General features: G+C 48.8%; 1 protein-coding gene across 1 annotated transcript in view; it reads left to right on the top strand.

The window, feature by feature from the left end:
• Nucleotides 1-21,714, top strand: part of LOC147626959 (alpha-mannosidase At3g26720-like) — a 108,948-nt gene that overhangs the window by 34,826 nt on the left and 52,408 nt on the right. The window contains exons 3-9 of the mRNA XM_086815522.1: nucleotides 4,611-4,694; nucleotides 4,802-4,890; nucleotides 5,001-5,175; nucleotides 5,476-5,595; nucleotides 5,700-5,783; nucleotides 5,875-5,946; nucleotides 6,180-6,293. Coding sequence (XP_086671648.1) covers nucleotides 4,611-4,694; nucleotides 4,802-4,890; nucleotides 5,001-5,175; nucleotides 5,476-5,595; nucleotides 5,700-5,783; nucleotides 5,875-5,946; nucleotides 6,180-6,293 — 738 coding nt within the window. The remainder of the gene's footprint in view (nucleotides 1-4,610; nucleotides 4,695-4,801; nucleotides 4,891-5,000; nucleotides 5,176-5,475; nucleotides 5,596-5,699; nucleotides 5,784-5,874; nucleotides 5,947-6,179; nucleotides 6,294-21,714) is intronic.

Below are 21,714 nucleotides of genomic sequence, written 5' to 3'. Positions count from 1 at the left end.
TTGTGTTGGTCATGGGCAGCCTGAGGGCTGATATGGACGGCCTGTATGGGAGCTTTAAACAACCCAATCTGGTCTGGTCGTGGGCAGCTAGGAGGTTAAGTGGGCACCGTCCTGTATGCGCTGAGTATGGGAGCTTTAAACAACCCAATGTGGGCTTGTCATAGGCAGCTGCAAGGCTAAGTGGGCACCAGCAATGGGTTAAAAGAGGGCGCCCGAAGAAGGCCAAATTGGGGCTGAATGAAGGGCACCCAAATGTTGGGTAAGTTGGCCCAATCAATTACATATGTGTTTGGGGATCTCAAAGGTAATTATCAATACAATTCTGCTTGCTCCTATTTTTTTTTGGACTGGTTAACAGAGAAATTAGGTCATGGAGGGCAAAGGGAGAAAATTGGTATGGGGCTCCCTTTTGGGGGCCGCACCTTGGCAAGGAGGATTGAGAGGCTCCAGGTCACGATGCTCAAGTATGATCCGCATCAAACCATCAGTAGATGTGGGGGGCACACCCCAGTAGACACTGAATCCAAGGTAACAGTTCCAATTGAAAACCATTATGAGCATTTATCCCTGGATCAGGATACCAACCTGGTGGGCCGACAACCATTCCTCCAGTCTCTGCTAGGTCCCACCCTCCCCCTCACCTTCACCCCCATCTTTGCATGCTCCATCTGCAAACTTGACTCCAACAACAGCCTCATCTTCCGGCCGTACACCCTTGGCCTGTTCTTTGACTTTACAACACCGCCCGCCCCGCCCCGCCCCGCCCCTCCCCCCCCACCATTTCCCCAGGCGGCTTGGATGGGTTAGATGGAGGCCTTTGAAGGGGAGTGCGAAAGGGTGCCGATCAAGCTGTGGGTAAGAGTGACCTGACCAAGTAGCAGCAAGATGGTGGGAGAAAAGGAAACGGAGAAAAAACAGGGGGAATGCTGGGGGCAAGAAACAGATGGAACTTAAAAGGTGCCCCGGAGAGAGGGGGGAGTGGGGGTTTGGGAAGGGGCATTGAAAAGGAGGCTGAGGAGATGTGGAAAGGGAGGTGCAGGGGGCTTGTGAGCAGTTTGGACAGCTGAGGAGGCATGACTGCAGAAAATGACCAGGCAGGATGGGGGTGGGGGGGAGGGGAATCGGGCAGAAAACTGGAGGCAGAGAATGGGCTGGAACTGCCCAAACTGGCAGAACAGCAGGAGACCAGTGCAAGAGCTGAGGGTAAGCTATTAGAGAAAGGGGTGAAGGCCAGGAGGGGGAGGGGGAGGGGGAGGGGGAGGGGAGATGACACGCATGAGAGGGGTGTACGATGGGCCCACGAGGAGGGGCAGCGGCTGTGCAGGGAAAGGAGAAACTGGTGGTGACTGCAATAGAATCTGGCTAGCAGCTCACCACTCAGCTACGGGGGATTCTCTGCAGAACCACCCTCAAGCTCGAGGTCTAGATTGCCCTGAGCTAGCTCTGCTGCGACAATAAAAACTTGTCTCATACAATAGGCCCGCACCCTGACTACTCCTGGCCTTGACGAGCACTGAGTCCTAGGTTCTCTTTTATAGACCCGGCCTTGGCTGCCCTATTCATAGGCTTTTGGCGCTTCTTAGCCACTGGTCTGCTTTTGCGTGTGCCAAGGCTCCTTGCTAGTCCCAGCCTCTTGCCTAGTGGTTGGGGGGGCACATCCCAATGGACACTGAACCCAAGGTAACAGTTCTAATGGAAAACCATTATGAGCATTTATCGTGGGATCAGGATACCAACCTGGCAGGCCGAAAACTATTCCTCCGGCCTTTTCTAGATTCCACCCTAGCCCCCATCTTTGTGCTCCATCTGCAAACTCGACTCCAACATCAACAGCCTCATCTTCTGCCCCTACACCCTTGGCTTGGATGGGGTAGATGGAGCCGCTGCCATGAAGGCCAGGGGAATGCAAAAGGGTGCCAACCAAGCTGTGGGTAAGAGCAGCGAGAAAGCAGGAGAAACGGAAATGGAGCAAAAACAGGGGGAATGCTGGGGGCAAGAAACGGACGGAACTTGAAAGGGGCCCTGGAGAAGGGGCGGGAGAGACCTCAGACGATGCGCATGCGATGGGTGCACGATGGGCTCACGATGAGGGCAAGCTGCTCTGCAGGGAGAGGAGAAACCTGTGGTGAGTGACCACAATAGACTCTGGCTTGCAGCTCACCACTGAGCTATGCGGGGTTCCCTCCAGAATCACCTTTAAGCTGGAGGTCTAGATTTGCACCGAGTTAGCTCTGCTAGGACAGTAAAAACTTGTTCCATACAATAGGCCCATACCCCAAGGGTGTTGCTGAGCTACTACTCCTCGCCTTGAGGATCCGCGCCCTTGGTAGACTTTCTGCCCATGGACTGCCTCGCGTGAGCACTGAGTCCTAGGTTCTCTTTTACAGACCCGCCTTGGCTGCCCTATTCTTAGGCTTTTTGCCCTGTTTAGCCAGTGGTCTTCTTTTGACATGTTCCAAGGCTCCTTGATAGCCCTAGCCTCTTCCCTAGGGTGTGGGATCCACACCCCAATGGACACTGAACCCAAGGTAACAGTGCCAATTGCAAACCATTATGACCTTTTATCAGCGGATCAGGATACTGACCTGGCAGGCCGATAACCATTCCTCTGGCCTCTGCTAGGTCCCACCCTCGCCCGTCTTTGTGCACTCCATCTGTAAATTTGACTCCAACAACAACAGCCTCATCTTCCGATCCTGCACCCTTGGCTTGGACGGGGTAGATGGAGTGGCTGCCATGTAGTCCTTTGAAGGGGAATGAGAAAGGTTGCCTACCAAGATGTGGGTAAGAGCAGCAAGAAATCAGGAGAAAAGGAAACGGATAACGGAACTTGAAAGGGGCCCTGGAGAAGAAGAGGGGTTGGGGCTTTGGGAAGGGGCAATGAAAAGGAGGCCGAGGAGAGGTGGAAAGGGAGGTGAAGGGGGCTTGTGAGCGGTTTGGACGGGTGAGGAGGCGAGAGTGCAGAAAAATGTCCAGGTGGAATGGACTGGAGGTGTATGATGGGCTGGAGCAGTTCAAACTGGCAGAACAGAGGGAGACCCGTGCAAGAGCTGAGGGTGGGCTAGGGGACAAAGGGAGAGAGATGATGCACAGGAGCAAGGGGCTCACAAGGAGGGAAAGATGCTGTGTAGGGAGAGGAGAAACGAGCGGTGAGATTGCAATAGAATCTGGCTAGCAGCTCACCCACTGAGGCCTAGGGGTTCTCTCCAGAACCACCCTCAAGGTTGAGGTATCGATTGCCCTGAGTTAGCTTTGCTATGACAGTAAAGACTTGTCCCATACAATAGGCCCATACACTAAGGGTGTTGCTGAGAAGCTACTCCTTGCCTTGAGGATCCACGCCCTTGGTAGACTTTCTGCCCATGGACTGCCTCGCGTGAGCTCTGAGCCCTAGGTTTTCTTTTGTAGACCTGGCCTTGGCTGCCCTATTCTTAGGCTTTTTGCGTTTTTTAGCCACTGGTCTGCTTTTGACGTGTTCCAAGGCTCCTTGCTAGCGCTAGACTCTTGCCTAGGGTTCTATCAAACCGTGAGCCTGGCTAAGCCATAACCCTCAGTCCAACTGATTCTGAATAAGCTCATCCCTCTAAGCTTGGGTTACCCAACCTGTGGTTAAAATTGTACTGGGCTGAGTTAGGGATGTAACAAAAATATTGTTAGGTCTGCCAATGGAGCTTCCTTCTTTGGATGGCCTAGGAGCATGGGGGTGTTGGTGCATGGGTGGATTCCAACACTAGTTGATCATGTGCAGGCTTTAATGGCCTTGCCAACTAACCAACATGAGGAGGCAAAAATATAGGTTCTTGATGTGAGGTTGAAGCCACCTTGGGTGAGGCAAGTGTCTCTTCTGGGTCTTCATTCTCCTCCTTGTCATTTAGAAAGTCTTGACGTCTAGAAAACTTGATGTGATCTTGGGGGGTTGTCTGTTTTTCTCTTCTTGAAGGGGAGAGGGGGGGGGACCTGGGCCTTCAGTTGTTGTGTGAATGCCTACTCTTGCTAGGAAGGTCTCGTGTCATATGTCCTCTCTATTTCCAAATAAGGCACCATCCTGAAAGACATGCAAACCTCCGTCCTCTTGTGGACCGTATTAGTGAGGGGCACCATCGGGTCTCTGAGAGCAGAATACGATTTCTCTTCAACAGCTGACATGGTGCATCTTGAACTTGCTGTATCTCGATTACAACTCCATGCTGCCCTAATGCTGATGGAGCAGGATGATATCATCTCGTCGGCCCCAAAAAGCAGAGGGTCACTGGGAGAACGTTTTTGTCTTCCTTCCTAGTCATGACGATAGCTGAAAAAGGAGGCCATATTCTCATTGTTCCATTAGGGGGCTTGCCACTTTTGGTATACAAGTGTGCATATAGTGCATGTCTAGGGGATGATTTCTGCAGTATCTACTATCTACATGCTATAGTGGTTCCTTCTGATTATGAAGGAAGATGCCCATATAAGGGATCACCCCACTTGGCAAAGGTGCTCTCTTTTGCAGGGAAGGCTGACTCAATTATCTCACTTGGCAAAGGTGCCGAAAGAAACAAAGTAATGAGAAGAGCTACTGACATTGAATGGTTTGGATTTCAACTAAGAATTGTGTTGTCTATATGTTGTAGGTCGCTGCAGTGCAATACATTCTGGACTCAGTTATCTCTGCTCTGCAGGCAGATCCAAATCGCAAGTTCATCTATGTTGAACAGGTAGACACATACTGAGACATTTCCATGGTTGGTACCCTTCTTTTTGGAATCTCAACTTCTCCTTTGGTGCTAGTGGTTCTTGGCAAAGCTATTTTGTTTGCATGCAGGCTTTTTTCCAGAGGTGGTGGAGACAACAGACATCTTCCAAGAAAAAATCTGTAAAGAAACTTGTGAACAGGGGACAGCTAGAGTTCATGTGAGAATTTGTTTTTGCTCTATAATATACTTATTGTTGAAAGTTCTATCTTTCCAACTATTGGATCGGTTAGATCTAAGTCTCTAATTCATGCTGTTGAAACTGAGCAGAAATGGGGGATGGTGCATGCATGACGAGGCGACCACACATTATATAGATATGATAGACCAGACCACTCTTGGTCATAGGTACATCAAAGAACAGTTTGGCAAGGTGCCTCGTATTGGATGGCAAATCGATCCCTTTGGACATTCAGCTGTCCAGGCTTATTTGCTAGGTGCAGAGGTGGGTGTGATGACCTTGAAGCCAGGTTTCAATGCTGGCTGGTGAAGAGGTGCTAAATCTCTGCTCCTGGATAAGTATTGAGCCTGTGTATGTGCACGCATACATATATACATACATACATACATACATGTGTGTGTATGTAGGCATGTATGATGCAGGTAGGTAGGTACCTATGTATGTGTGTATGTGTTTTAGGTAACTGGTGATACCTTGTTTGGGTGTGGTAGTGCCGAAAATTAGATTTTATGATCAATTAGTTCTGTAAAACAACTCAAAGATTTTGTTAATTCCATTTTTCAGGTGGGGTTTGATGCTGTTTTTTTTGCGAGGGCAGATTATCAAGATGTTGCACAACGCAGGAAAGATCGTACTATGGAAGCTATCTGGCGTGGCTCAAAGTCTCTTGGGTCGTCTTCACAGGTCTACCTTGCTTATATGGCACACAGTTTCTTTATGAAGTTATTATTCTTATAAACCATGAATTTAGTATCACTTAAGTGTGCCTTAATTATTATTAAACACAGATCTTTGCTGGTGTCTTGGCCAACCATTATGAGCCTCCGGATGGATTCAGTTTTGACATAGATTCAAGTTGTCCTCCAGTTCAGGTTGAGACACCCACGATACCCATCAGGACTAGTAGTCGCCTTCAATTAACTTTTAAAAGAAAAATCTTAACTATGAAAATTTCTTTGACAGGATGATCCCGAACTTTTTGATTACAATGTGGAAGAGAGAGTCGATCTTTTTGTTCAACGCGCACAAGAACAGGTTGCAATCTCTCATTTCTTGTATTCATGCTAGGTATGCTTATGTTTCTAGTGGTGCTATATATTTTGTGTTTTGCATTGCCATAACTCTTCTTGGTGCTGCTGCACGTGCGTATGTGGGTTGATCGACATTGAACTGATTACTTACTGTAATGTGTACTGGCAAGTATGCTCATGTTCTTCAATGGTGTAGTATATTCTGTGTTTTATTGATTGCTGTACCCTTTTTTGTAGGCCAAGGAGTTTCGAACTAATCATTTGATGTGGACCATGGGAGATGATTTTTCTTATGAGTATGCACACACATGGTTCAAGCAGTTGGATAAGCTTGTGCACTATGTAAATAAGGTACCATTTACCTTTTATGTAGTGTGTTGAGGACCGAGATGCATATGGTTTCTCTTAGAACTTAAGTGTGTCTAATATGCTAAAAAAGATGTGAAATGCTTGGATTTCTTAGATTCCCCCTTTAGAATTTTTGAAGCATATAAAATTCATTTTTCATGTTTGCATTTGGTGTTTTCTCAAGGGGTGGCTTTTGAGCAACTCTTGAACTCATGGATAGGGGTCAATGGCAATTGAACACTTGCTGAACTTTCTCAGAGGCACTGTCGAGCAAGGCAAGATTTGTTTCTCCGAGGAAGATTTGCAGCTAGTTGACATGTGTCTGAGGTTACTTCGGATTCAAATTCATGTGATACTAGTGCCTGAGTGCTGGCCATCTGGTTATGAAACATATTTTTTTGGGCACCATGGGGATGTAAGGCCCCAAAATGCTGAAGCTTGCACAGGTCCTAGATAAGGGATTGTAGTGGAAAAAATTACAGCAATTTTATAAGAAATTGGATGTAGAAAAGCCTCCGTTACAACTGTTGCAGTATTGTAGACAGCTGTGTGCGCTCCCTCTTCCATTTGTCTGGATTCAATCACCTATAAGTAAGTGAGATGAAAGGGGAGAGATGCACCCTTTTTATATGCAAGCCAACTTTAATATTTATAAGCCAATGTGTTCACACACATTTAAATTAGGAGCTGGACATTAGGGTGCCCATGAGCATTTTAAATATTCCTTAATATTGTGTAACCCTTAGAAAACCTTTGGATAAACTTTTGCATGAGTTACTTTAGTAATTTTTCACACGTGGGGAAGCTGGCTGCATTTTCTCCCTTCATCGCCTGCTATTCTCCCTCATTCTCTTCATCGCCTACTTCTCTCTAAGGGCTGAATTTTTGCATTTTTCTCCATCGCTTGCCTCTACATGGACTGTACCTGTTACTGAAACCCACACGTGTGCTGAAAACTGGACTGTACCTGCTGCTGAAATCCACACGTGTGCTGAATCTGGACTGTACCTGCTAAATTTGATTGTACCTGCTGTTGAATTTCACACGTGTGCTGAATCTGAACTGTACCTATTGAATCTGGACTGTACTTGCTGAATAGTATTTGCTATACCTGTTGTACTTGTTGAATAGTACCTAATGTACCAGATTGTACTTGTTGTACCGGGTGCCCTCATGTTTTCTCATTTGTATAAATCTAAAATTGTTAAATTAAATTCAGAGAATTCTTTAAGTTTTATGGAGACCAAGAGCAAAGCATGTTTAAACTGACCATGCTCAGGAAGTTTTCCTGGTGTGGTTAGTATTTCCTTGTGTGGTGGTGCTAACCGCGCCCTAGAGCTTCTGAGAGCTAGTGAAGGTTAGACACACAAGGGAACTGGGAGCCAGAGCTTATTGGGAAGAACCAGGTCATGTTCCCTCCGCGGTGTACCCCTTGGCTTGTGTTAGTATGGGTGTGCCTGTTGACACATGGTCCCGGAAGACCAGTGAAAGGTAGGTGTACACCGAGTGAAGGTGGGAATGTGCTTGTGATTTGAGACTTCTTCGACCAACACATCTTCATCGACTTGAACCAATTTGTTTGAGTTGTATTCACTTCCTGGTGGAGAAATCTGGCCTACTTGGCCCGTAACACTTGTACATATAAATACTTCAAGAAATACAAATGTATTGAGGGGGCGGGGGGGGGGGGGGGGGGGGGGGGGGGGGCTTTCTAGCCCCAGTGCTGGTGTCATGTGTATTTTGCAAGCCAAAAGACTTTGCCTATTGAGTTGTCTTGTGGTGAGACAATGCATCTTTCAGGGAGGTCACATGCAGTGGGGCCACAAGAACCAAAGGCCCATGTCACTTTGCTTAGTGAAACACCTCAGATTGCCCATGAAGCTCATGCAGAGAGAGCTGTCCCGTTGGACAAGGATAAGAGAAAGAGGCAAGAACTTGAGCCTCATGCCAAAAAGCTCAAGGAGTTCAAGGCAGGGGACAAGTCAGTGAAGTTTTTTTTTTCCGAGAAAAGATCCTCTCATTAGTTATAAAAAAAATGCCCACTGGGCTACAAAACCCCTCTCCTGCTCATAAGAAGGCAGAGCAGAGAGCCAATCAAGGTAGCTAGGGAGACTCTCCCTAGGTGCAAAAAAGTACAAATAACAGTACAAATAACTGAGAGGCTATATCATACAATAGGAGGGGAGAAAATCCAAACAGGTGGCCTGTAGTGCCAGCGGGGGGTACTCGCGTGTAGAGCATAGAAGGGGCCGTTGCGCCAAGTGGAGTGGAAGGCGTGGCGCCGCAAGATCGCTCGATCCGAGTCGCCCCGGATGCGGTCATACTGTCCTCGCAGGGTGTGAAACAACTCCTGCCAGATCCCCCGAACAGTCTCTGCTGGTGGCTCCAGTCTCCCCTCGAAGGCCCTGAAACAATGGGCTCTCCAGGTGAACCATATGGTGAGGCTGCTGAGGAGCTCCCATCGTAGATTCCTCTCCTGTGTCCAGCCGGCGGACGAGAAATCCAGTTAAGGAACAAGGCGAGACTGGCCCCTAATGAATCTGATGGCCTGGCTGTCCTGCTCCGTCTCGTATCCCAGAGCAGGCCCTGACAAAGTCGACCAAGCAGCGGCTCCCCACGTATACATGCCCTCTGGAGAGAAGGGGGCCAAAATGCGCAGCATCCTCAGCCAAATCTGCTGCGCCTGTGGACAGTCCCATAGGCAATGTCTCTGTGTCTCCAATGGGTGGCCGCATCGGACGCAGGCTGACGGAAGGCCACTGTAGACAAGCCAGGTGCCAACTGCAGAGCCCCTGTGGACAACCAGCCACTGGAAAGTCGAGATCCTGCGTGTCTGTTGGCTAGCCCAGAGCCTGGTCCAAAAATCCTCCAGGAACTCCTGTGAGAGTCCCTGTAGCCGCCAATGCTCTGATGCAGCTGGAGAGACCATCCTCCTCGCAGTCAAAATATGCCTCCCCAACCGAACAGTGTACTGGAAAAAGGTGATCTCTGTGGCCTCGGGAGACGCATAAGGATCCACATCTGCCGGGTCTGGATCAATATGCCACTTCCGAGAAGCGGCGGCCACTACCCGTATCCTCTGAAAGATGCACTCTGCAACCAAAGGCGACTCCACCTTCACTCTCTGAAGTCTACCCTCATCCTGTATCTCATAGTAGAGGCATCTACCATTCTCAGTGCAAGCTCTGACAGCAATCAGGATCTCCAACTGTGTAAAGGCTCCCATCCACCGTGGGGCCGCTGGCTCGAAAGGCGTGAACCACTCCTCAGTGAGTGCCTCCTAAATGTCATCCCTCATAATTAGCCCCCCTCTGAAGTGACTCAGCCTCCCCGCCTGGATCTCCTCCGGGAGACTGCAAAAGGCCTGCCAATCTCCAAAATTGCGTGCTGGGCTTGCCGCCAATGGTCCCCAAGCTAGATGAGGCCGAGAACCCAGCATATGACCCTGCTCTGTGCGTACCGTGGGGCACCAGATGAGCGGTTGTCTGGCTCGCTCCTCATCACAAGTGGGAGGTCTCTGAGAAAGCCCCGGTCTCAGCAGCTCCCAAGCTCGCAGGATGCTCAAGGCAAATCTGTCCTCCCATCCTCTACTGAGACTTGTCCTCCTCATCTCTATGAAGATCCACCGTATCTTTGGTGCCCAAGTGCCCTCTGCTGGGGGAGCTCTAGCCTGCAGCCGCTGAAAAAGAAGCTCCTTTCTCAATGCCCGGAAGCAGCCCCCGAACAACAAGCTTCCCAACAAGGCTCTACTCTGATCAGCTGGATCTATAATGCCCAAGCCCCCCTGGGCCAGCGGAAGAGTAATAACTGCCCAAGCAACCTTAGCCCAGGCCGGCTGACCATCCCGCCCAGACCAAAGAAAGTTCCTGATCAGCCTCTGTACCTGGCTGATGCATGAGCTCGAGAAGATCCAGCAAGACGTGATGTACCACATAGTCGCTCGAGAAGATCCAGCAAGACGTGATGTACCACATAGTCGCTAAAAGCACCTGATTTGTCACCACCACCCTCCCAGCCAAGGATAGCCGAGCTGTACTACAATATAAAAGCTTCTTTCGAATGCTCAGAAGAAGCGGGGCGATCTGCTGCTCAGCCGACAAATCAAGTCCAATCTGGCATCCCAGATACCGCACTGCTGTGCCAGGAGGAATCCATCTAAAACCCGGGTCTGGGCTCCATGCCGGAGCGGGAGCGCTACTAATCCAAAAAGCCACTGTCTTGCGCCAATTGATCAATGCTACACAAAAAACCTGTAGCGACTGCTCTGCCCTCTGTAGATTGGCCTCCTGGCCATGCAGAAACAATCCCGTGTCATTAGCAAACTTAGAATCGAGCAGGTCCTCACCCCGAACTGGGAGCTGGAGTCCTCTCAAACCAACCTCCTCTGTTGTCAGATACATGCTCATAGCCTCTGCAAAGAAGAGAAAGAGGAACGGGGCGAGAGGACATCCCTGATGGACTGATCTGGTCAACTGAAAACTCGGCCCCCGTCCTCTTGCCATCAACACCTGGCTACGAGCTGTGGAATATAGAGCCGCCACTCCTCGAATCCAGTCTGGCTCAAAACCCAGGCGAAGCATAGTGCCCTCTAGGAAACCCCAATCGACTCTATGGTATGCCTTCTCAAAATTGAGAAGCATCACGACCAAGTCCTTACCGAGAAATCTAGCTCGGGCCGTCGCCTCCCAGAAGGTGAAAATGTTGTCAAGGATACTGCGCTCCTTGACGAATCCTGTCTGGGTAGCATGAATCAACTCCCCAAGGAAGGGCTGGATCCTCAAACTCAAGGCCTTTGCTAGGACCTTGTAGACAGTATTGAGGATCGTAATAGGCCTCCAATGCCGAATATCATCTGACACTCCCTCCCCCTTGGGAATAAGAAAGATCAAGCCCTTTGAAAAGCTACGTGGAATCACCCCAGTGTCCAAAACATACTGAAAGCCCTTGCGGAGGCCTGGCCCCAAAAGGTCCCAATGGCGCATAAAAAAGGCAGGCGTCAATCCGTCCTCCCCAAGGCAACTATGACGCGGAAGGACCCTCAAAGCCTCAACAAGCTCATCCTCTGAAAGGGGCTCACCCAAAACTGTGCGCATACGATCTGTGACTCTCCTCTGCACATGGGCCCACACAATCTGTTTGCAAGCATCACGTGCCTCCGTGGTTGGCTCCGCTGAAAGCAGGTCTCTATAGAACTCAGTGGCCATGGCTCTAATCTCCCCGAGCTCAGTGGTGGCTAACGATTCGTCCTGCCTCCTGAGCTGGCGTACTCCTGCTCGAGCATGGCGGGGTCCGGTGATCTCAAAAAACTTCCCAGTCACTCTATCACCAAGCTGCGTCCACTGAGAGGCCTGGCGATGATAGTAGAACTCATGTCTCTGCTCCTCTGCCTCTCTAACCTCCTGGCGTGCATGGCTCAGCTGGGACGCCACCCACTCACATGTAGGTAGCTGCTCGTGAAGACGCTGGAGCGAAGCAAGGCTACGTCTCAAGTGACGCTCCCGCTTTTGTGTCTCTCCCAGCCGTGTCAAGGCTGTAGCGTGCAAAAAAGAGCTGAGCTCGATGAGTCCCTGGGCACACTGGCCTGTTGCATCTAGGTCAGAGCTCTGGCTATCATGCCATATCCTCTCAATGTCCTCAGAAAGACTGGGATCTGTAAGTATCCTGTCTGGGATCCTCAACTGCAAGCTGATCTTCTGTGTCCTCTCAAGTGTCAAAATAACTGGCGCATGGTCTGAAAAAGAGGTGCTAGCGAGAATGCCAACGGAGCCACCACGCTCCTCGAACCTGTCGCCCACATAGAAGCGATCAATCCGTGATAGATTAGTCCCTCCCTGCCGGCGATCCGACCGAGAAAAACTAAGACTGTCCTGAGAACGGGAGAAAGCCTCATGCTGCCATGCATCAGTGATCCGCAGTGTCATACAAAATCGCTCCCAAGCTGCAAGCTCCGTGCCGTGCACTGTAACATGACTGCCTCCCACCCTATCGGCCGGGTCCTCAAGCATGTTGAAGTCTCCCCCGACACACCAATGTGCGGCCTCGGGCAATGCATCTGTATAACAAGGGTCCAGAACTCTGCTCTGGCACTAGCATGGTTGGGCGCATAGACATTGAGCACACCAAAGTGCTCATCGCGCATCCTTAGAATAACATACTGTGCTCGACCAGGCACAATGACCCCGCGATCCACAATGGCCTGCCGCCATACATCCGCAATGACCATACATACTCCTCCCTGCCCACCCAAGGGGTCAAAACCTGCAGACCAAAATGTGTCCCATCTACCAGGCATCACCGAACCATATCTCCGAATCCTGCTCACTCAAATGGTGCTCCTGCATCATCAGAATATCAATACTGCCCCCAATCAGGCATCTCTGAAGCTCTTGCCTCAAGCAATCACCCTATACATTCCATCAGATGATCCTCATGGATGACTTGCTGAGGTGGAGGCTGTCTCAGCCATATGGCGGGCCTTCGCAGGTGGCTTGGATGGAGAGTAATCCCCATCCAAGCAGCTACGAATTTGCCCAACCGGTGTGCTGCAAGAGTCTCGGACCAGGCGCCAGTGGCTGTGGCCCATAGCGAGTGCCTCCCGCTCAGAGAGAGAAACCTCATGTATGCATACATAGCCAGGGTCTCGTACTAGGTCTGCCACTATGCGAACCACCAAATGTCGAATCCCGGAGGCATCCGCACTCCCGGTATCAAAGAAATGTGCCAACTCCCAGAGTCGGCCTATCACGTCTGTCATCTCAAGATCGCTCACATGGTGAGAAAACTCAACTGCCTGAGTCTTTAAAATACTAAGAGCGAGATCCAGAGCACATGAACTCTGATGGGGGTGCTGGCTCATGGGGGCCCTCTGCTCCAAAAAGGCGTGTGAAGGAGTAGTCGAACGCCTCCGAGCGCTGTCTAGTGTCGAGACTACTCAGCCGACTGCGGATAGAGGATATTCGTGAAGCACGAATCGGCATGGTAGGTCTCCTCTGTGGTGCTCGAGCAAGGTCGGTGCTCAGTGCCCGCCGGACTGCAGGTGAGTGCCAGGGTACTGCCAGTGCGTCCCCGGGAGCTGAGGCGAGCGGAGGGGGGGGGAGAAGGGGGTGGGGAAGGAGCCGCTGAAAAAGCGGGAGCGAGAACGGGAGGAGGCGAAGGTGTAAGCGAGGCGGGATGGGGGGGCGGGGGAGGGGGGCGAAGGGGGGGGTGCTGGCATCTCTTGATCCTCAGTCTGCGCTGGGGTCTCCTCCTGGAGGGGACCAAAGCTGTTCCTCACTGGAACCCAGTGATGCTGAGGCTGTGACTGCTGCTGCGTCAGTCTCTGGGCATGCTGCTGTGGCTGTCTCCCTCTACGGCGCCCCTATCCAGGCTGCCAATCCGAGGTCTCTGTGGGCTGAGCAGGTGTCCCGGAGGCTGCCTGTCGAGCCGCATCTGTGGGGGCGGGCCATCGGGGGTCTGCTGCTGCGGTGAAGGTCGGGATCTCCTGCGAGGGCAGGCCTTGGCCAGGTGGCCGACCTGCCTGCATATAAAACACTGGTTCAGGAGCCCCGAAAACTCCACTCTCTGATCGATCCATCCCCCCCCTATCCTAGGTAACTGAATGACCTTTGGAAGGGAGGAGATGTCAGGTACCAAAACTCTGACCGAAGGCAGGCCAACTGCTCTAGCCACCACTGAAGCTGCTATGGGGCCAGTCTCAAGCACCGAGCCCACCAATGATCCTATTCTAGGAAGGAGCGGAAGGTACTCGCGGGCGGAGTCCAGGAAAGCAAACTGTGACATGAAATAGGCGCTCTCCCTGCTCGGCCGCTGCTAGGTTGAAACCATGCTGCCAAGGTCTGAAGAAGGCCCCAGCGCCCCTGATGTCAAGGGGACTCATGGCTAGGACCTGGGCCACGCTTTGGGCTGTCTCGAACTCAATCTGGTAGTGTCTGCGGCCCAGTAACTGAACGTCTAGGATCTTGCCCACATATGCAAGAAGGCGGGCCTGTAGAAGATCCCGGATCTCCCCTCTGCTAGGGCGAGTGCCAACTATACGGCAGATGGTGGAATGTGCCTGGAGGCGTTCAACCTCTTCTGGCGAAAGAGAAATCATGATGGGGGTATCCTCAGTTGCGGGCGAGGGGGCTGCGAAAGAGTCCCTGTGAGGTGGGGCGGGAGGAACCTCCATCAGAGTCTGAAGCTGAGTCGAGGGCGAAGCGAAAAACGGAGGGTCCTGCAAGAACGAAGGTGCACAAAAAAGGCGGAGCAGGGAGGGGAAGAGGGGGAAGGGCGGAAGACAAAGGGGGAGGGGTGGAAGACAGAGGGGAAAGGGGCGGAAGATAGAGGGGGGCGGAAATAACAGAGGGGGAGGGGCGGAAGGCAGAGGCGGAGAAAAAAGGGGGGGGGGGCAGCGGGGAACGAAAGGGGGGGTGGGGAAAGCGCGAAAAGGGGGGGGGAGGGCGGGGGCAGGCAGGGGGGCGGGACGCGGAGGAAGGGGGGGAGCAGGGGGGCGCGAAGGAGACGGGGCAGGCGGGCAGGGGGCGACGGGCGTGAAAGGGAGGGCGGGGGGCGCGAGAAGCACAGGGGCGCGGAGGGGGGCAATCACGAGGGCAGGGAGGGGGGGTGCGAGCAGGCGGCAGCTCGAGCAGGGGGGGGGGGGGGGGGCGAGCTTGAGCGAGCAGATAACATAATCGCTCAAGTCAGTGAAGTTTGATGCCTATCATGGGGAGTTTGATGCCTCTGGGGTGCTTGCTTTTTTGGCTCAGTTTGATATTGCATTTAGTGAAGAGGACTTCATTGAGAAGTGCAAAATTTGTCATGGAAGCATGTTTGTGAAGGAGACAGCTGCTCCACCCAAAAGTGGGATAGACTTGACCAAAAGGATAATGAGAGTGTGTAGCAGTATGTGAGCAAAAGGAGAATGAGAGTGTGTAGCAGTATGTGAGCAAATTTTGGAGAGTTTTGCTCGAGGTCACTCCTTTCATGCAACTCTCCGAAGATGAAAAGAAAAGAAAGTTTCGTTCCGGGTTGCAACCAGCCTACTGTTCGGGCATCGAATTGCACCCGAAACACACTTTATAGCAGCTTATAGCATCTGCTCTTGCTACAAAGCAATTGGTGTTTAAAATCAAGCAAGATCAAGGTGGTTCCAAGGGCAAAGAGAGGGCTGTCCCGCAGTCCCAAACCTGAAAAAAGGTGGACAGCCACCTAAAAAGAGCTTTCGGGAAGCCCAGAAGGGAGGTAAAGCTGAAAATACCTCATCCAAGGATAATGGGCCAAAGAAGAACAAATTTGACTCCCGAGCAAAGGGAGCAATATACAAAAGAGGGGAAATGCTTTTCTTGTGGAAGTAAAGAGCATATGTTTAGGCAATACCCCAACCGCAAACAAAAGCATGAGGACAAGCAACCCAAGGCAAATGTGCATGCCGTTCCCGATGTGCAGGGAAACATGAAGCATGATGGTAAAGAGAGGATGGTCTGCAAAGCATGGGGTCAAATCAAGGATCAGCCCGCTTTATTTATGTTTAATGATTGTGCAATAGATAACTTCATCTCTACCCAGATGGCAGCCGCCTTGGGCATTGAGGTTGAGGACATGGGGCCTCAAATTGAAGTAGAAGCTACCTTTGTTGGTAAAGAGGTAGAGGTTACCGCACTTATTGGGAAGTTGCATATACATATTTAGGGTTATCTTGATTATGAGCATTTCTTGGTTGCACCTCTTAATGGATGTGATGTATTGCTTGGCAAGCCATGGCATCATAGGCTTGAGCCTCGCAAAGAGTACAAGACAAATGGAATTTCCTCTATGCATAAAGGCCGCATGCATGTTATTGATGCTGACAAGGAAGGGAATTTTATTCCAGTTGTATCTCACATCCAGATTAATAAAGCAATGAAAAAGAGTCTTTTTTGCGTATTTGGTTTTTGTTCGTGATAACATTGAACAAAGTCATGAAAATGTGGATGTTTTGACTCAAGATAGGCTGAATTTTCTTAATGCATACAAAGATTGTTTTGTTGATGCATTGCCAGGTGAACTACCTCCTCAAAGGCCGGAGGATCATCGCATAGATCTTGTGCCTGGTATTTCTCCACCTAATAAACCCGCATATCGTGTAAGTGCCGCACAACAAGAAGAGATTATGAAGCAGGTTAATGAGCTTTTGGAGAAAGGTTTCGTTCAGCCAAGCTCCTTACCTTTTTGTTCTCCTGTGCTTTTTGTACAAAAGAAAGATGGATCATTCCGCATGTGTGTGTATTATAGAGCTCTAAATAAGCTCACCATCAAGAACCGATTTCCAATCCCATGCATTGATGACATCTTGGATAAGCTTGATGGCTCGGCTTGTTTCAGCCGTATTGATTTGAAGAGTGGTTATCACCAGATACGAGTGGTGCCAAAGGATGTCCACAAAATTGCATTCAGGACAACTTTTGGATTGTATGAGTTTTTGGTGATGCCTTTTGGTCTCACCAATGCCCCAGCCACATTCAATCGTATGATGAATAGGATATTCCGACCCCATCGAAAATTCACAGGTGTATTCTTTGATGACATCTTGGTTTTCTCCAAGAATGAGCAAGAGCATAGGACTCATTTGGCTACAGTGTTAGAAGAGTTGCGGAAGCATAAACTCTTCATTAATGCCAAGAAAAGTGAGTTCTTTCTTTCAGAGATACACTATTTGGACCACATTGTATCCAAGGATGGTGTAAGAATGGATCCTGCCAAGATCGATACCATTCGGAATTGGCTAGAGTTGCAAAATGTACATGAGGTACGTAGCTTTCTAGGGTTATGTTCATATTACAGGCGCTTTATAAGGCATTTTGCTATGATTGCCACGCCTTTACATGATCTCATGAAGAAAGCCACTTTTAAATGAACCTCAAAGGAGCAAGCTACCTTTTTGTAACTCAAGAATACTATCATATGTGGACCCGTATAGATTGTTCCCGACTTGCAAAAGCCATTCATGGTGGAATGTGATGCATGTGGGAATTGTATAGGGGCTGTCCTAAATCAAGAAGATCATGCAGTTGCATATGAGAGCCGTCGAGCTTCATATGGACATCTATGAAAAAGAGCTCTTGGTTGTAATTCATGCCTTAAAGATATGGAAACATTACCTTCTTGGGGTTGAATTTGTAGTCACGACAGATTATCAAAGCTTAAGATATTTTCTATCTCAAACAAAGCTCTCGGAGAAGCAGATGAGAATGGCAAACTTTCTTTCTATGTTTCATTTTCAGATTGTACACACTCCGGGAAAGAAGAATGTAGTGGCAGATGCATTGTCTAGGAGTGGCTACAATTTCAGTGGCCTCTCATGGGGACTATCTACCATGCGAGATTTGTATCATTTGGATGCTGATTTTTGCCATATATGGACTGATTTGATGGTTGGTCACTCACATGCCTCTTATGTGAGGGTTATCTTATGAAGGATAACTGCTTATGTGTGGTGAAGGATATGCGTCCCAAGGTTATGGAGGAATGTCACGCTCCACCTAATGCTGGTCATAGAGATATCATGCCTACTACACGCATGATTGAGAGAGATTTCTTTTGGCCACGCATGCGTAAAGACATTGAGGTATATGTACGCGCATGTTATCTTGCCAAAAGGTGAAATTTGACAAGCAAAAGCCTGTAGGTTTGCTTCAACCATTGTCTATTTCCTCGCAGCCATGGGAAAGCATTACTATGGACTTCATTATGGATTTGCCTAGATCTCAGCATGGGAATGATGCTATTTAGACCATTGTGGATAGGTTTAGCAAGCAAGCTCACTTCTTGCCTGTCAAGAAAACCATTAAAGTTGATCATATGGTGAAAGCTTTTTCTTGCTCACATATTCAAGCATCATGGTATGCCAAAGTCCATTATTGGGGATAGAGATCCCAGGACTACGAGTCTCTTTTGGAGGGCTTTATTTGATAACATGGATACTAAGCTTGAATTTTCATCAGCTTATCACCCCCAAACGGATGGCCAAAGTGAAGCTGTCAATTCAGTCGTGTTGGATTTGTTGAAGTGTTATATGGCAGATCAAAGGAGTGCGTGGGAGAAGTATCTTCCACTTGTAGAGTTTGCCTACAACAACGCTGTTCATGCCTCCACGGGAAAGGCCTCGTTTGAGATTATTTATGGCAGAGTGGTCTTGCCACCCATCCTTCGTACAAAGGATGAGATTTTTACAGCTGATGAGTATGTGCGTGACTTGCATGTAGTCTTTGCTCAGGTACGGATAGCCATTGCAAGGTCACAAGACAAGCATAAGACGATTGCTGACAAGCATAGAAGGGATATGCAAGTCAAGCAAGGTGATTGAGTATTGCTGAAATTTGAGAAAGCTAGGCTTCGGAAGAGGCCAGGACGAGAGGGATCATATCCAAAGCTTTCTACTCGATATTATGGATCCTTCAAAGTGGTTGACAAGCTTAATGAAGTGTCCTTCAAGCTTGCTTTACCTAGCCATTGGAAGATTCACAATGCTTTTCATGTGAGTCTTTTGCGGAGGTATGTGGGGTTAGATCCAGAGGAGCGTGTCACAGAAGATCCGCTAGAGGAGGATGAGATAGAGGAGATTCTCCAGCCAGAGTAGATTGTATTTCACAAGGAGAGAAAGTTATCACGTGGGAAGCTTTCGAGGAGATACCTTGTGAAATTTAAAAATTATTTGCCGATTGATGCAAAGTGGGTAGACGAGGATTATTTTACTGACCACTCTCAGCTTCTGTAGGCATATCTTGAGGCTTTTCAATTGAGGACAACTGTTTAGAAGCCCGAGGGAGTGTGGCCAGTGTCCCATGTGAAAGGGCCAGTCTTTTGGTGTCACATGGACGGGAGCCAGATTAGTGCCACCCGTGTGTGACCAGTACTGCGTCACATGGACAGGAACCAGTTTTGTGCCACCCGTATGTGACCTGCTTCGTGCTGTATGGACGGGAGCCTGTTGGTGCCACCCGTGTATAGCCAGGATGGCGTCTTACCTATGGGACTATCACTCCATAGGAAGACCAGGATATATATTTATATTTCTATCGCGCCAGTTTTGTGCTCGACAGGAACTTTTTGTACAAGTTTTATGAAAGGGAGATTTTGTCCATTACATGTGCACATGCATTTATGTCTGCATGCATAAACTTGTTTTTGCATGACTTGTTTGCGTGTGTTTGCCTGTTATGCCGTGCCAGTACACTGGACGGGGACGCTCCCAGTGTACCGTGGAGTGCTGTTTGCTGACTCGGTGGTATGGCGTGTGAACAGGTGGTAAGTATTACCAATTTTCCCTTTTTAAAATGTAAAATTTATAAGTTATGACCAACTTTAATATTTATAAGCCAATGTGTTCACAGACATTTAAATTAGGGACTGGACATTAGGGTGCCCATGAGCATTTTAAATAATCCTTAATATTGTGTAATCCTTTGAAAACCTTTGGATAAACTTTTGCATGAGTTACTTTAGTAATTTTTCACACGTGGGGAAGCTGGCTGCATTTTATCCCTTCATCGCCTGCTATTCTCCCTCATTCTCTTCATCGCCTGTCTCTGTAAGGGCTGAATTTTTGCATTTTTCTCCATCTCCTGCCTCTACATGGACTATACCTATTGTTGAAACCCACACGTGTGTTGAAAACTAGACTGTAACCTGCTGAAACCCACACGTGTGCTGAAAACTAGACTGTAACTTGCTGCTGAAACCCACACGTGTGCTGAATCTGGATTGTACCTGCTGAATCTAATTGTACTTGCTGTTGAATTTCACACGTGTGCTGAATCTGAACTGTACCTATTGAATCTGGACTGTACTTGCTGAATAGTACCTGTTGTACCCGATTGTACCAGGTGCCCTTATGTTTTCTCATTTGTATAAATCTAAAATTATTAAATTAAATTCAGAGAATTCTTTAAGTTTTGTGGAGAGTAGGAGCAAAGCATGTTTATACTGACCATGCTCAGGAAGTTTTCCTGCCCTCAGAGCTTCTGAGAGAGCCAGTGAAGGTTAGACACACTAGGGAAACTGGGAGTCAAGGCTTATTGGGGAGAACCAGGTTGAAGGAACTAAGCAGTTAGGGTTAGGGTTTGGAGGTACTTTAACAGAAAACGTGAGAGGCAGAGAGAGGAACACGATTGCTCTTGTATTCAGTAGTGATAAAAGTGAAGTACAATAGCCACATAAAGAAGTGACCTAATAGATGTGTTCACATGGTCCGGCCATAAAGTGTGCCAGGTGGACCAAATCACTTATAAACTATTATAAGTGAAACTAAGCTAAAACTGGGGAAAAAACCTCCACTAACTAAAGTAAAAAGTGCCCCAGTAATCTACTGATGATCACTAGCACTCCTCAGGGTGCATACACAGCATAAAACCCAACAAACCCCCCTGGAGCGATATGTGATCACTGTACATCATCCACCAAAACGAAACAAATTCAAAGCAGTGCGGAATGCTTCGAATTTCGGACGTGGTAATGCCTTGGTGAAGATGTCTGCCACATTCTGATCTGTAGGACAGTAGATCAGACTGATATCACCTGCCTGGAGTCTCTCCCGAACAAAATGATAGTGAATCTCAACGTGTTTCGTGTGAGCATGAAACACAGGATTCCTGGCCACGGCAATGGCACTCTGACTATCGGTATAGATAGGTGTAGGCTCCTCCATTGAAATATCCATATCAGTCATGAGACGACGTAGCCAGACACACTCAACGGTAGTAGTGTAGGCTGCTCTGTACTGTGCCTCACAAGACGAAGTGGCCACTGTGGTCTGTTTCTTGCTTAGCCAAGAAATACATGAAGAGCCAAGAAAGAAACAATTTCCACTAGTGGAATGTCTGGTATCAAAATCACCAGCCCAATCTGAATCGCTGTAAGCATATAACTGCATGTCACCCCCCTCAGGATAAAGCAATCCAAGAGACAAGGTACCCTGCAAATACCGGAATACACGCTTCACAGCTTGCCAATGTGACAATCGCGGGCTGTGCATGAATCTGCTCAACTGAGATACGGCATACTGAATATTTGGTCGTGTAGTACACAAGTAAATAAGGCACCCAACAGTCTGAGCATATGTAGTGGCATCAAAGGAAATACTGTCATCTTGTAGTGACAGTTTCATCCCAGGCTCCATAGGAGTGCTAATAGGCTTGCAATCTTGAAATTTAAACTTCTCCAGAAGTTTAGCAACATACCGAGATTGCAACAACTCAATGCCTCTGTTATCCTGCACAAACTGTATGCCCAAATAGTAGTGTACGAGCCCCTAATCAGACATGTCAAATGTCTGTTGTTTTGCAGTATCTCTTTAAAAGCTACAATTTTGTCATCATTTGATCCCATGAGCAAAAGATCATCTACATAAAGACTGATGACCAGCAGTTCTTTCTCTTCTTTCTTTACATACAAAGTGGCTTCTGATGGACTG

This window comes from Cibotium barometz, chromosome 21 (genome assembly GCF_041138505.1).
Source record: "Cibotium barometz isolate CiBa-2024 chromosome 21, ASM4113850v1, whole genome shotgun sequence".
Classification (NCBI taxonomy): Eukaryota; Viridiplantae; Streptophyta; class Polypodiopsida; order Cyatheales; family Cibotiaceae; genus Cibotium; species Cibotium barometz.
Note: the sequence above shows the minus strand (reverse complement) of the source record. Positions and strands in the feature narration are given on the sequence as shown.